The sequence below is a fragment of the Ursus arctos genome, unplaced genomic scaffold, assembly GCF_023065955.2.
Source record: "Ursus arctos isolate Adak ecotype North America unplaced genomic scaffold, UrsArc2.0 scaffold_25, whole genome shotgun sequence".
Taxonomy (NCBI): domain Eukaryota; kingdom Metazoa; phylum Chordata; class Mammalia; order Carnivora; family Ursidae; genus Ursus; species Ursus arctos.
Genome location: NW_026622930.1, coordinates 34,855,658 through 34,870,087, shown reverse-complemented (window position 1 = coordinate 34,870,087; position 14,430 = coordinate 34,855,658). Strand labels below are relative to the sequence as shown.

Genomic DNA, 14,430 nt, shown 5'->3' with positions numbered 1-14,430 from the left:
GGGTTCATATTTGTATTTTTTAGTGAAATGACACTTCTGCTTTGTTCTGATTTATTCTCTTTAAGGGGAATTTGGGAGAAATCAGTAAAGGTGATTGGAAAATGCATAGTTAGCCTAATATTTTCACCACATACAGACATTTCGGTATCTCTCTTCAATGTAGACTTGCTTCATGTTGTTCATAAGTTAACAGTGCGTTATAGAAGCTATATTTTTAGTAGTGGACCCTTCTGTATCATGCAGAGAGATTAATTTTTGAAATAATATAAAAACTAGAGAACAAATTAGCCTAAAAATATTGAGCTTTGTAATGACCCTCTCACACAAGAGCTGACTGACTCTTAGGTATGTAAGTTTTTATTTTATTTTTTAAGCAGAGTCATTTGGGTGGGTGGGAGTGAGATAAAAAGGCAATTTTGAAATTGTTTCAAAACTTAAAAAAAATTTAAGGTAATTGCTCTTTACACTCTGAAAAACTGACGATAACTTTTTTTGGTGCTAGTGCCACTTTGGTGGAAAGTTTTCAGCAAGGAAGCATTAAAGGTGTTTAATTAACTATAGATAGCATCATATAAATACTTAAACTACCTTAGTACTAACAGAATCAGGTCGATACTAGCTTTAGAGTGATGTTTAACATGAATTTTTACTAAGACAATGCTCATTCTAGTAAACTTTTATTAATCCTTTGTTTGTTGAAAGCATTTATCCCTTGTTCTAACATCAAAATATAATGGAATCTTTCTGCAAGTGCAATTTGGTATTAGTATGATTCATTTTAGACCTTTGTTTACAAGAGATTAGTTTCTAAAGTATCAGAAAAATGACCAGTGGTAGTCTCTTTGACTATCCTATGGCCTGGCCTCTGGTAACTTGCTATAACACGAATATCAATTTATGTAGATACTTCATTTTCTGTTATTCTGAAAAGTAATTTCTAAAACTTGTAGCCTTCTTGAGTGTTTTTAATTTAATTTTGTCTTCTCAAATTTATCTCAATCTGAATATTGTGAAGATAAAGCCACCAAAATAGGCATTCGGTGTTTCCAGGGGTCAACTGAAACTGGTAATCGGATAACTCCCGGGAACTCCTTAGGAGATGTTAGATCAGACATAGTCAAATGACAATGGAAAAAGTACTTGATATTAGGATGAGGCTAAATTACAGCTTAAGGAATAATTAGCATCACTTGAACTTGAAAGTAATGTTATACTAGAGACTAGTGGTCTGGACTAAAGCTAATGCAATACATACAGATTGCTAAGGGATTAAAAAAGAACATTTCTCAGAATGGGCACTTAAATTCTTACCTGAATGTCTAATATAGTTGTCCCTGTTTTGAGGCAATAAATCTAAACACCTGTCAAAATAAGACCCACAGGTTCTTCCTAGTATTTGAGATGCATGAAATTTCAAAGCAAGCTTATCTCTAAATTTTTTATGGTGTTAGTTTGATGTGTATAGTGGTGATTCATTAACATTTGTTCATGAGGAGATATTAATGCTGTTCATGTCTTTAAACTTAGCATGCATAATAGGGTATCTAATGTATCGCCTGTACGATATGTCAAGGAGACTTTAACGAGAATTTCTTTATTCTATGAATTGAGTGTAGTTTATAAAAGTTGTGCTGTGAGGCAGGTTCCCCTTGCTTTTGAACACGGGAATTGAGGTTTTAAAGAATCTCAAATCCATATATCACAAGACAATTGCTAAGGCAATATATATGTTTAGGTTAAGGAACAACAGGCATATTCAGTTATAATGTCTAAATAGGAATGAGTTTTGAAGGATTCTCCTTAACCGTTACAATTAGATACAGAAAAATGGATACATTCCTTAAAGAAAAATTACAGATCTTTAGAGAGAGCTCTTGGAATACTGTAGGTTATCTGAAGTCCTGAAATTTAATAGGGTGATACTTAGTGTTAATGTCTTTCGCTTAGAACAATCAAGAAGCCATAGGCTCTTTCCTCTTTCAGTATAGACTAGGTGGAGATTAGATAAATGGAGTTGATAATTCAAATATTGGCATTTCCCTTTTCTTACATATTAGTTTTTAAAGGTAGAATTATAATACTTTGAAAAATCTCTGTTACGACTTTTTCATAGTATAAGCATACATTATATTCGGTTAATGTCTTGGGCCTAAAATCTGAGACCAGCAACTTAGTTTTATGTTACATGCTCTTAGTTATATGACCTTGAGAAGTTTCTCTTAATTAGGCAAGAAAAAAAAGAGAATCTTTCTCTCACAGGACATTTAGAATTGTTAAATATTTAGACAGTACCTTTATCCCTACTATATAACATCATGATTTTTTTGTTAAGATTTTATTTATTTGAGAACGAGAACGAGCAGAGGGAGGGGCAGAGGGACAAGCAAACTCCCCACTGAGCAGGGAGCCCTTTGCAGGGCTTGATCCCAGGACCCTGAGATCATGACCTGAGCCAAAGGCAGAGGCTTAACCCATTGAGACACCCAGGCACCCCATGAATTGCTTTTTTTAAAGGGAAAATTATATTTCCATTTTCTTTTTTTTCCTTTTAAAGATTTTATTTATTTATTTGACAGAGAGACAGCCAGTGAGAGAGGGAACACAAGCAGGGGGAGTGGGAGAGGAAGAAGCAGGCTCCCAGTGGAGCAGGGAGCCTGATGTGGGGCTCGATCCCAGGACCCTGGGATCACGCCCTGAGCCGGAGGCAGACATGTAACGACTGAGCCACCCAGGCGCCCCTATATTTCCATTTTAGATTATGAGATTCTGATGTCACTAAAAAATCTAACCAGTAAGAAATCTAACCTAAGAAATGAATAGGTCACTTTTTAAATAATGATTTAGAGCCATAAAAACAATCTTTTATTCCCTTTTTTTGTTAGGGTTTGGTAATACAGAAGTATAAGATGGCTCCTTCAGAGTTACTGAGGTTTTCCTATAAATATTATGTCCCTCTAGCACAGGTGAAATAACTTGTCATGTAACTTTAATGTAGATTATTGTTTTCAGTTCTCACCTCTTATTTTTTACCTTAGTTTTGTACATTAGACAGCCTGAAGTTAAACTATGGTGAAGTATAAAAGATCTTTGGTTTTCTATTAGCATTTCTTCACTCACTGGGATAAACTGAAGAAGTTGACTGCAGTGTCGTCTTCCTGACATTGGTAGTGTGGTGAATGGATTCTATCCAGAGTCCTTGGTCTTTCTCAGGCCTTTGTGGAATGTTCTCCCTGTCCTCCCCACCCCAAGTTATATACATTGTTAGGTGAAAAACGCTTGGTGACTGAAATATTCTTCACTCCTACTTCAAGTGTGTCATCTCATGTAATAAGCCAGTCCTGAGTCCACAGCCTCAAAGCCCCACTGCCAGTGTCTAAGTGGGTTTCCATATATCTGAACAGCAGTGGACTGAGTGGAACCTGAATCCAGCTGATTAGTTTTATACCACTGTAACCAGTTATTGTGTGTTACCAGGTAGTGAGACATGGGGGGGGGGTGCGAAGGGGAAGCAGCGGGATGCCTATTCCCATATTTTTTAAATTGATGGTAATATAAACAGTTACTATTTACTGAGCATCTCTTAACCTAATTAAGCTGTGGGGATAAAACAAAGGCAGAATATAGTAGGCATTTTCAATCATGTAGTGTTATCTAGCATTGCTGACATCAGTGTTGGAAGGAAAAATATCAGCGAAAGTCCGTAGCAAGAAGGAACTCAAAGACACAGGATTTGAAAAGTGAAAAGCATAAATGTAAAAATATAATTGAATACTCATTGACACAAAGCATGTTTCTTTGCTTTGAGCAACACTAATTTTGAGTACTTTAGGGTGGTGCTTTACACGCATTACTCCTTAAAAAACCTCGTAACCACGGATTTCGGTATCTTCAGGAGGATCAGAGTTGTCTTGCCCTGGGTAACAAATCTAGTTATGCAGCAGAACCAAGTTAAGAAAACCTTATTTCCACGCATCCTCCCCTAAACCTCCACCGACCCCCCCCCCAACGACCTAATCCCAACCTGGATTTGAAATTAATTTAGTGCTATTAAATTGTGGGACAAAGGGAACTTCCCTATGGAATTGAATCTTGTTATTCCAATTAAGAACAAAAACCAGTTAAGTGGTTTACTTCACGGTTGGAAGGCCATGAAGAATTGACTTGTACAGAAATAACCCCTGGGCAGCTTTACTCCGCGGAAGCCTACAAGCCACCAAAGCAGAGGTGGTCGGAAAGCGGCCGCAGCCCGGCGCGCACGGGAACCCAGCGGAGGCGTCAAGGTCCCCGCCCCCCGCGGCAGCCCTCCGGCCGGGTCGCCGGCGCTGGCCGGCAGTTGCCTGGGCGACCATGTTTGGCTGGCTGAGAGCATGAATCAGGTGCCGGAGTTTTATTCCCTGAGAAGGCGGCGGGACTGGCCGGCCGCTTCCCTGCGGGAGGTAAGTGCCGCCTTGGTGGCCCCCACCCCCGAGGCCCGGGGCAGGCGTGCCCCGCCGCCCCCTCCCCGGCCCGCGGCTCCCGGGGCGGCTCCCCCTGCCGCGGCCCTGCAGTCGGCCCCGGTCGAGCGGCACTCCTAGAGACGCGGCCTTCTTTGCCTACAAACTAAGACGAGAGAGATGTACCCGGCCAAAGGGTAGAATTGAATTCTGGCTCCCTACAGCTATTTAGATGTTTAGGAAAGTGCCACCTCAGCACCTCCTATTGGTTGGCTGCAAAATAAATATCCGTCCTGCGCGGGAAGCCGTCCCGCCCCGGGTGCCATCCCGGGAAAGGAAAGGCTGGTGGGTTGGTAGCTACCACTACTGAAGAGGTCAGCGTGTTCTTTGCCTACGTCCCCTGAAGGGCGGGGTCCGTGTTAGAGGACGCTCCCCGCTTTCGAATGTCTCGTCTCATCTCCTCCGCGGAGACTCCCCAGGCATCGGTTTATTGTGGTCTGAGCCCCAATTCATCAGTAAATTGCTCTGCTAAGCCTTGAGATAGTAGGGCAGGCTAAGTGAAAATTGCTTCTTTCCCTTCCTTTTCTTCCTCCCCCTCTTCCTCCCTCTTTTCCTTCTTTTCTACTGAAACTACACCTGAACACAAAAAGGATAAAATCCTGGCTTCAATTAAAACAAACCAAAAAACCCCCCACAGCACAACTCTTGAAGATTTTACATCTTTACTGAATGAAGAGCAACAGGTGGGAATTGTTAAAAGTTCATTGTGACATGTGTATTGTAAATTGAATTTTTAATATTTGCTGCAATCATTTCATTTTACAGCAGTTGGGATTGCGATTAGGAATGTGGTACTGGAAAGATGAAACCAGAACTCTTGAATTCAGAAGGTAAATTTTATTAAAACTTTATTATAGCTTTTATAAAAATTACATGTGCTTGGGGTTAAAAAAAATCAAGCAATACACAAGAGTATAACAAGGAAAATAAATATCTGCTGAAATCCCACCATCTAGAGAAAACCATTTTGGTGAGCAGCCTTCCTGATACTACTTTCTAATACCATTTATCAGCCGCTTCCTATGTACCAGACCCTGTGCTAATCAGTTTGCCAACCCTTTGAAAAAGCTGTGTGTTCATCCGCTTTTACAGATGAAGAAACTGAACTCAAAGGGTTAAGCAATTTAAAGAAAATTAAGTGACTTAGCCAAATCACACAGCTCACAGGTGACTAAGATGATTGAAATCTAGGTCTGTTTGGCTCAGAGTCCATAATCTTTTTTTTTTTTTTAAGACTATTTATTTGAGAGAGCACGAGCAGTGGGGAGGGGCAGAGGGAGAGGGAGAAGCAGACTCTGTGCTGAGCAGGGAGTTGTACATGGGGCTCCATCCCAGGACCCTGGGGTCATGACCTGAGCAGAAGGCAGATGCTTAGCAGGCTGAGCCACCCAAGCGCCCCCAGAATCCGTATTCTTAACTACTTTATAAAATTGCCTCTTTTAGTTACAGAAATACAGTTTTACATTAATGAGACTGTATTATACTTGCTGCACAGTAGACAATCAATTCTCCAAGGTAAAATCATTAAATTAGAAAAAACTGGTTTTAATCTCCATTGAGAAAATACTGATTCTATTAACAAGTGCATAACTTGGGGCGCCTGAGTGGCTCAGTCAGTTGAGCATCTGCCGTTGGCTCAGGTCATGATCCCAAAGTCCTGGGATCGAGCCCTGCATCGGGCTCCCTGCTCCTCAGCCTGCTTCTTCTACTCCCCGCTTGTGCTCTCTGTTGCTATCTCTCTCTGTCTTTCTCTCTCAAATAAATAAATAAAATCTTTAAAAAAAAAAAAGTGCATAACGAAACAAACAATACTAGCCACTATCTGCTGTGTACCTATTACGTGCCAGACATTTGAATGTTTTCTGATTCTTAAACAGCCATGGAAAGTGAGCATTAATATCTCCACTTTATAGATGAAGAAACAAGGCTCAGGGCGATTAAGCAATTGACCCAGAGTCATACAGCCAGTAAGTAGCAAAACTGACATTTTGAACCAGGGTTTGTCTGTTGCAAAAGCCCTTCCCACCATATACACTGTCTGCCTCCTTTAGACCGTAAGCCCCTCAGTGGCAAAACTGTCGTACTCATCTTTGTGTCCCTAGGAGCTCTCTGCAGAACTTCACAGAGTGTACCCTCACCAGATGTTTCTTGAATATTTCAGTAAACCAGCTAGATTCGAGTAGAGGAAGGCCAGAGGCAGGGGACCAGTTACAAAGCTAGGTGTGGGACGATTACAGATAGTTGCACAGGTACAAAACCATGAGTCAGCACGAAGTCTTGTATTAGGAGGAATAGAGAGAGAAGGGTGCAGGACTAAGAAATTCTTCAGAGGTGGAACTGACAGGATGTTGGATAGAATTGGTAAGATGTGACAGGAGAGGGAGAAGAAGGTGCTCAAGCTGATTCCCAGTGCCTGGCTCGGGTGATTGGGTGGCTGGGATTGCCCTTCACCTGTATACAGAATAACAGACAAAAGTAGGGTGCTATGTTTGAGGTTACTGTGACATGTTCACAAATGGTCTCTTAGGCTGTTGGATAGATGGGGCTGGAGATCAGGACAGGCTAAGCAGATGTACTTTATAGTTACATTATAAATATAGTGGTATTTAATATCAAACAGTTTAAAAGCTAAGAATTATTTTAGAGTCCAAATCAAAAGTTTGTATTTCATAGAATTTTTGTTTCAGTATTTCTGAGTAGTTTGTCATTTCCAAAGTGGTGATTGATTTCAGTTTTTTGTTTGCAGTTGTGTCATAGAAAATTCTGTTCTGTAGCTCCTGAAATAGCACACTCAGTGAGTGTGAGATGACAGTGAGAAAGATAGAGCTTTGGGATTAGACAGCCAAGATAATCACAGGAGTCAAAGTACAAGTTAAATACATGTTAAAATACCAGAAAATGTAGATATAAATTTTAAGGGTCAACATTTTTATTTCTCAATTTTCATGTATATTTGAAGGCCATCTCAATCCTCAGTCTCTCTCTCTCTCTCTTTTTTTTTTTTTTTTTGTGAGAGAGAGAAAGCGGGTATGCATGGTACGGGGGAGAGGGAGAGAGAGAATCTCAAGCAGGCTCCATGTCCAGCACAGAGCCCTTGCAGGGCTGGATTTCACAACCCTCAGATCATGACCTGAACCGAGATTAAGAGTCAGATGCTCACCAACTGAGCTACCTAGGTGCCTCTCAATCCTCTCTTCTTATGATGAAAGTTGGACCATATTTTTTACTTACTGACCTTTGTAAATGAAATTAATTTGCAGTATTTTTCAAACTAATTTTCAGTGCTAATTTAATGGTAACTCACCCCAAGTGTCACTGTTTTCTGTATGAGCCTACTAATAAATTCACAGATTATCAATTTCATGCTGACTTTCTTACTTATAAAATATTCATATTCATAAACTAGTTTCTTTTGGTTTATTACCAAACTATTCTTTAAAAATGGCTTGATTGATTTCCAGTAATTTTGGAGAATGTGTGTGTGATGGTATGATTTAAAAGGTAGATTATATGACATAATGTTGAAAGGCCAGACACAAAAATGTAATCTATAATTCCGTTTATATAAAAGTTTAAAATAACAGGCAAAAAAGAACTGTGATGATAGAGGTCAGAATAGCGGTTACCTTTGGGACATTATCAACTGGCAGGGGGTGGGGGAAGGTGTAAGAGAACCTTCTGAGGTGCTGGTAATGGACTATATATTGATCTGGGTGGCGGTTACATGGGTATGTACATAGTAAAAAGTTCATCAAGCTGTCCACTTGAGATTTATGTACTTTACTACATATTAAATTATACCACATTTTAAAAAAGCAAAAAACCCAAACCAACACAAAACAACACACAAACTCCAGACTGTGGAGTACACAAAATGGGAGCAGTTAGGGGAGAGAGGGAAAAGAGTGCCATGAAGAGTAGGTGGGTGACAGCCCTTTTGTGGTGGAGCTCTCTGTGTTTAAGCAACTCAGCATGGCAAATCTCAGAGTAGCGGGATTACCTTGGGAGTCCAGCTGCTAAGGACAGGACTAAGAAAAGAGGAAAACAGACCTTTGTATGTTGTAGGCCAGAGTTCGTGTTTGGATTTGATGGAAATGCAGGTACTGATTCCCTTTTAGAGTCTAAAGCATATCCCATCACAAATTAAAATGTGAGAGGACTCATGAGCCGGAACATACTCTTTTTTTTTTTTTTTTTTTTTTTTTTTTCAGAAACTGTGTTTCAGAGACTTATGTCACCCCAAATCCTGGGGCAGAGGCAGGGGAGGTTGAGAGGAGACAGTAGTAGGGGTGGGAGCAGCGGAGGCAAAGGGAAGGCCTGTTTAGTCATTGCATCATACCTGGTTCTGTTTAGTACACTCCATACACCTTGACTGAGCATACATGATAGGATTGCATCTATGCTCTAGAAAGCCCCTCCCACAGTAGCGTGGAGAGGCAAGATTAGAACTAGGGAGAAAGTGGCGACTGGGTGGCTCAGTCGGTTAAGTGGCTGCCTTCGGCTCAGGTCATGATCTCAGGGTCCTGGGAGGATTGGGCGCCCTGCTCAGCAGGGAGTCCGCTTCTCCCTCTTCCTCTCCCTCTGTCCGTACTCTCTCTCTCTCAAATAAATAAATTTTTAAAAAAATCTAAAAAAACCAAACAAACTGGGGAGACAGACAATTAGGTAGCAATCCAAGGGACTAGGACCTTGATAAAGACTGGCAGGAGAACAGAGAGTCAAAGACCCATTGTAGAGGTTCTGGGAGGTAAACCTGGCCCCGCTGAAGGAGGGAGGAGTTGGTGGCCCTGGCTGTGAGACGAGGGGAGGAGGAAGCAGGAATGTCCCAGTAACTATGTGCAGGATGATATTGCCTCTTGACATAAGGAGTGAGGGAGAGCCAGTAAGTTTGTGGAGGGGGTAAGAGGTAACAAGTTGACTTTTCTAGATGTGCACAATTTGAGGTACCTGCCTGTGAGACTCCCAGGTCAGTAGGTAAGGAGTTTGGCCCTCACGAGAGAGGCCTGATGGAGGCCAGAACCCTAAGGAATATGTACTTTTAAAAATTATGAAAAAAAACTTAAAAGTCATATTATTTAAACAGATAATGCCAGTAAGCAAAAACAAAAAAGAACTTTGCAGTCTCACCCAGCAAAGTAACTGTTAATATATTAAAATCTTATTATATAGCCTTCTAAATCTTCTTCTATCTGTATGTACACAAACATGGGCATTTAACTTACTACATTCTGCATTTCCGTCTTTTTTCTTATTGCAAAGTTGTACATATGTATTGAAAACAAGTACATAATGTACAAAGTTGAAAGTGAAGATTCCACCATTGTTCTACCCCCAAAGAGTACCAGTGCACCAGTGTTAGGGATTACCACCTGATTTTTATTTGTTTGTCTTCAACATACTGGTTACATTTGTTTTATATCCTGTGACTGATAATTCCAGTATCTAAAATCCTTGCAGGTCTGATTTTTTGCTAGTTTTTCTCATATAGCATTATTAAAGTTTTTAAACTAATTGTAAACATCTAAAACTTTTTATACTGGAAGATTTCAAGCATATACAAAAGTAAGAGAATGATATAGTGAACTCCGGCATTCCCATGACATAGCATCCACAGTCACCAAATTAAGATCAACTTCATCCACAGCCTATCTACTCCACCCCTGATTATTTTTAAGCAAATCCCAGACATCATATCATTTCATCTATAAATATCTCAGTATGTATGTCAAAAAAAAAGCACTCTCTTAGAAAAAAAAACCTTACTATTTACGCCCTCACAAATATAAATGGTAATTTCTTTACGTCATCATATATTCAATTTATATTCAGGTATCTGCTATTGTCCAGTGTTTTATAAGTTTATTCCAATCAGGATCCAAGTAACTTCCATACATTGTAATTGGTTTGATATGTCTCTTAATCAAGTCTATATGTCTTAAAGTTTTTGTAGGTAGTGAACAGGCAAAGAAAGAGGAGCTAGCCAAAGAAGAAGAAGAATTAGAAGGGTCAGAGAAAAAAGCCTGAGACGCATAGGCCTTTGAAAGCAAGAGGATGGAGTGGGGAGTGTCAGCAATGTCAGAAGCTAAAGAGAGTTCGAAGTAAGGCAAATACTAAAAACAGGCCTTTGGATTTAACAAGTTAGGATTGCTGAGGTCCGGGGGTTCTAGGTGAAAAACAGTTTCAGGAGGCCAGTAAGGTGGAAATCAGATAACAGTAGTTTGAAGAGAACATCTGAGATAAATTCAAGAACCTAACAAAAATAGAGTACTGTTGTCGGTGACTTTATCTGTGAAGAAGGAAAAAAAGAGATAGTAGCCTTTTGGGGATCCAGTCCTAAGGGAAGGAGATTTTTGTTGGTTTTGTTTTCAAGGTAGGAAAATCTCAAATTTGTTTTGGGAAAAAAAAGAGATGGAACAGAAGAGAAGGAGTGGGGAATGGGGTCAAGAGCACAGAAAAGATAGGAGCACCTTCCCACTGAGTATGGTGGAAGGGAGGTGACATAGACAGGAGGACTATGGCAGTTCGAAGCGGTGGGGGCAGGGTGGGTATCTATGCTGCCCTTCTTACTGAAAATAAACCAGACTCTTCCAGGCTCCTGTTGGGAGGAGAATCTGTTGGTAGCAGTGCTATGACCCTAACTCTTCCCTCTGAGATTGCTGCTCTCCTTAAGGCCCATTCATTAGTAACCATCACCACTGCCACCACTGGGCTAGGGCCAGGGCTGAGGAAAACTGCATTCAGCCAAGTACCTTGACCCAGTCCCCAAATGGGGCCATTTTCTGAAACCCAAGGGAGGGGGGGACAGGGAAGGCTTCCCAGGGGAGGTGATATCCAAGCCAAGACCTGAAGAGGAGTAGGGGTTGGCAAGGCAATGGGAGATTTGATTGGGGAGGAAGAGAGTGCATTCTAGCAGAAGACCTAGCATGTGCAAAGGCCCAGTCCTGAGAGGGCCCAGGGCATATTTGAGACTGCAGGTAGTTCAGGAGGCTGGATATAGGCTTCTAGGCAGGTGTGAGTAGAAGATTTAAACCAGGGTAAGATCATGAAAGGTCTTGCATGCTATGCTGAGGAATCTGAACTTCATTCAGAAGGCACAGGGGAGCCACTGAAAGGGTTTTCTTTTGTTGTTGTTGTTTTTAATTAAAAAATTTTTTAGGGGGCTCCTGGGTGGCTCAGTCGTTGAGTGTCTGGCTTTGGCTCGGGTCATGGCGGGTTCCTAGGATTGAGCCCCGCATGGGCTCCCTGCTCAGCAGGAGGCCTGCTTCTCCCTCTCCCATTCCCCTTGCTTGTGTTCCCTCTCTTGCCACCTCTCTGTCAAATAAATAAAACCTTTAAAAATTTTTTAAAAATTTTTAAAAATTAAAATTAATTTTTTAAAAATTAAAAAAATTTTTTTCAAAGATTTACTTGAGAGTGAGTGAGTGTGAGCTGGGGGAGGGGCAGAAGGAGAGGAAGAATCTTAAGCAAACTCCCCACTGAGCATGGAGCCTGACGCAGGTCTCGATCCCAGGACCCTGAGATCATGACCTGAGCCCAAATCAAGAGTCAGATGCTTAACTGAGTGAGCCACGCAGGCACCCCACTACTGAAAGGTTTTAAACAGAGAAGTAAACTGGGATTGGAACTACATCTTAGAAAAATGACTCTGGCTACATAATGGAAACTAGTTTGGAGGGAAACAAGCCGGAGGCAGGAGATCAGTTAAGAAGCAGTTGCAGACATTCTGTTGACAGATGATGGCTAAAATTAAGAAGGTGTCAATGGGAAGAGAGGGAAATAGATAAATTCGAGATGTATTTAAGGATTAAGTGGTTAGTGGGCTGCAAGGGCCACAGGTGATGGAGAAATCAAGGATGACATCATGTTGCGGCTTGGCCACCTGGTGGGTGCTGGTGCCCATTTGCTGAGATGGGGGAGTAGTGGGGGCTACAGGCTAAAGGGGAATGAGTTCAGTGTTGGACATACTGAGTTTGAGGTGCCTGTAGGATGCCCAGGATGCCCAAGCGAAGGTGTCCAGTGGGCAGACATATTTTATAAGTCTGCAGAAAGAGCTGAACCTTCACTATAAAGTTGTCAGTTATCGATGTTAGTGGAGTAGATGAAATTACTCATAGGAAGTGAGAAGAGGAACCAGATGGAACCCTGAGAAAGGCTCTCATTTAGGGAACATGTCCAGGAAAAGGAGTTTTAGGAGGAGACTAAAGAAAGAACAGCCAGCAGTGGAGGAAGAAAATTTGAAGTGTTATGAATCCAAATAATTTGCTTTTGCAAAGTAACAGCTTGATCTCGGGGGCATTCGGTTCTTAACCCATCAATTTCAGACCCTGGGAATCCCTTCTGGGGTTTTAGTCTTCTTTCCGGGTAGGCCACCTTTTACACCCATTAGCAAATGGGAGTTCGCAGACTTCTAGGTGTTCTCGAGTTCAGAGAAGATGATCCCTTCCCAACCTTGCAGGTCTTGGCATCTTTCCTGAATGAGTGACATTGGAAATCTTACCTTTCAGAGAAGACCTAGCTCCCTGTGTCACAGGTGGATCCTGCCTTACACTTGCAGATCATACCCTGAGAGGGATAACTGTATCAGAATACAAGGTACCTATAACCTCACACAGGAAGTGGACACACACTAATGGGCAGGGAAAGGATGCTCATTATTTCTCAATAGGCAGCTAAGGAAGAGACTTTGAAGGGTGGTTTGGAGGAAGACCTGGGTTCAAATCCTAGGTCTGTCACTGACTAGGTGGTTATATTTGTCAAGTTACTTACCCTCGCTGATGATCAGTTCTCTCGTCTATAAAATGGAATAATAATGCTTTGTGAGGAGTCAATGAGTGTTGCATAATTCATCAGCATGCATGCCCATTTCTTATTTGTTAAAGAGAGAATACCTTTCTTCACAGGCCCGTGAGGCAGACTTCCCTCTGACACAGTGTCAGCTGTCCTACCCTTTCTTGTTTCAAGAGCCCCTCCTCACAGCTGGGAGAGAACCAGCAGCCTGCCTGAGTCTTTGCCAAGGTCCTTGACTCCCCTGAGGACATACAGTTGAGGAAACTATCCCTCCAGAAGTCCTGAACTCCTCTTGTCTTTCCTCATGGCCTGAGAGAAGACTCTAGTAACCACTGAGGAGCTCCAACTTGTGTGGGAGCCAAGAGTGTTCCAGCCCTCTGCATTTTAGAGATGGGTTCTAGGGGAAAATACGGTTCTTTTCCTCTTTTATTTCAGGGCAAAAGGAAATGACATAATTATGTTGTAATACTGGGAATATAACAACATGTGGTCTGAGAAAGGCCCAGATTCTAAATGGATTGCCAGATGGAGGGGGCAATGGTGAGGCCACAGGAGGGCACAGAACTTGCTCCGAGTACGGCTTGGGAGCCAATTGGAGGGATTTGAAGGACGGTTTTCAGTTATTACTAGTGGCACTGTCTGGTGATTTCAGATGCACTGTGAGCGTGGTCTGCCTGTAGAGCTACGGCAGGGCACTTGCAGGGAGAAATCCTTCTCACCAGGCGAGCTGGGGAATGGCGTGACTCAGGGGAGCAGCCACTCAGCCAAGTGTGAAGTAGAGAAGGCATGTCCGAAGGTCAGAGAATAAGGACCAGAAGCTTAGCAGTAAATGTCAGGCTACTGGCTAAGGACAGGCACTTGTGTCTTATTTTAAGGCTCGCTCATCTCACATCGTCCCAGGCAAATTGGGCAAGAGACTTTGAGTTATAGGGATAGGACTGAGAAAAGAGTAGGAGATAGCAATTTCATTTGACAGTAACTGAGATTGGGTGTATCTATCTTCTCTTGTCTTCTAGAGAAGAGAAAGCCTGGGCGAGCTGGTGACCTGTGACTTCCTTAGCCTGGCGTAGGAAAGTTAACAGCCAGTGGCTTATAAGTGGCCAGAACAGTGGGATGAGCCAAGGAGAAACGTGAAAACAGCTCTGTGTTC

General features: G+C 41.9%; 1 protein-coding gene across 3 annotated transcripts in view; it reads left to right on the top strand.

Moving 5' to 3' along the window:
- Window positions 1–4,131: 4,131 nt before the first annotated feature.
- The window catches only part of PPP1R36 (protein phosphatase 1 regulatory subunit 36), a 45,226-nt gene continuing 34,927 nt past the window's right edge, over window positions 4,132–14,430 (top strand). For 2 of the 3 annotated variants that reach the window (XM_048220058.2, XM_026486890.4), the window contains exons 1-2: window positions 4,135–4,436; window positions 5,259–5,323. In XM_048220058.2, the coding sequence (XP_048076015.1) occupies window positions 4,368–4,436; window positions 5,259–5,323 (134 nt within the window). In that variant the 5' untranslated portion in view covers window positions 4,135–4,367. Of the gene's footprint in view, window positions 4,437–5,083; window positions 5,177–5,258; window positions 5,324–14,430 lie in introns of all 3 variants that reach the window. The other variant, XM_057318702.1, reaches the window with a different exon arrangement.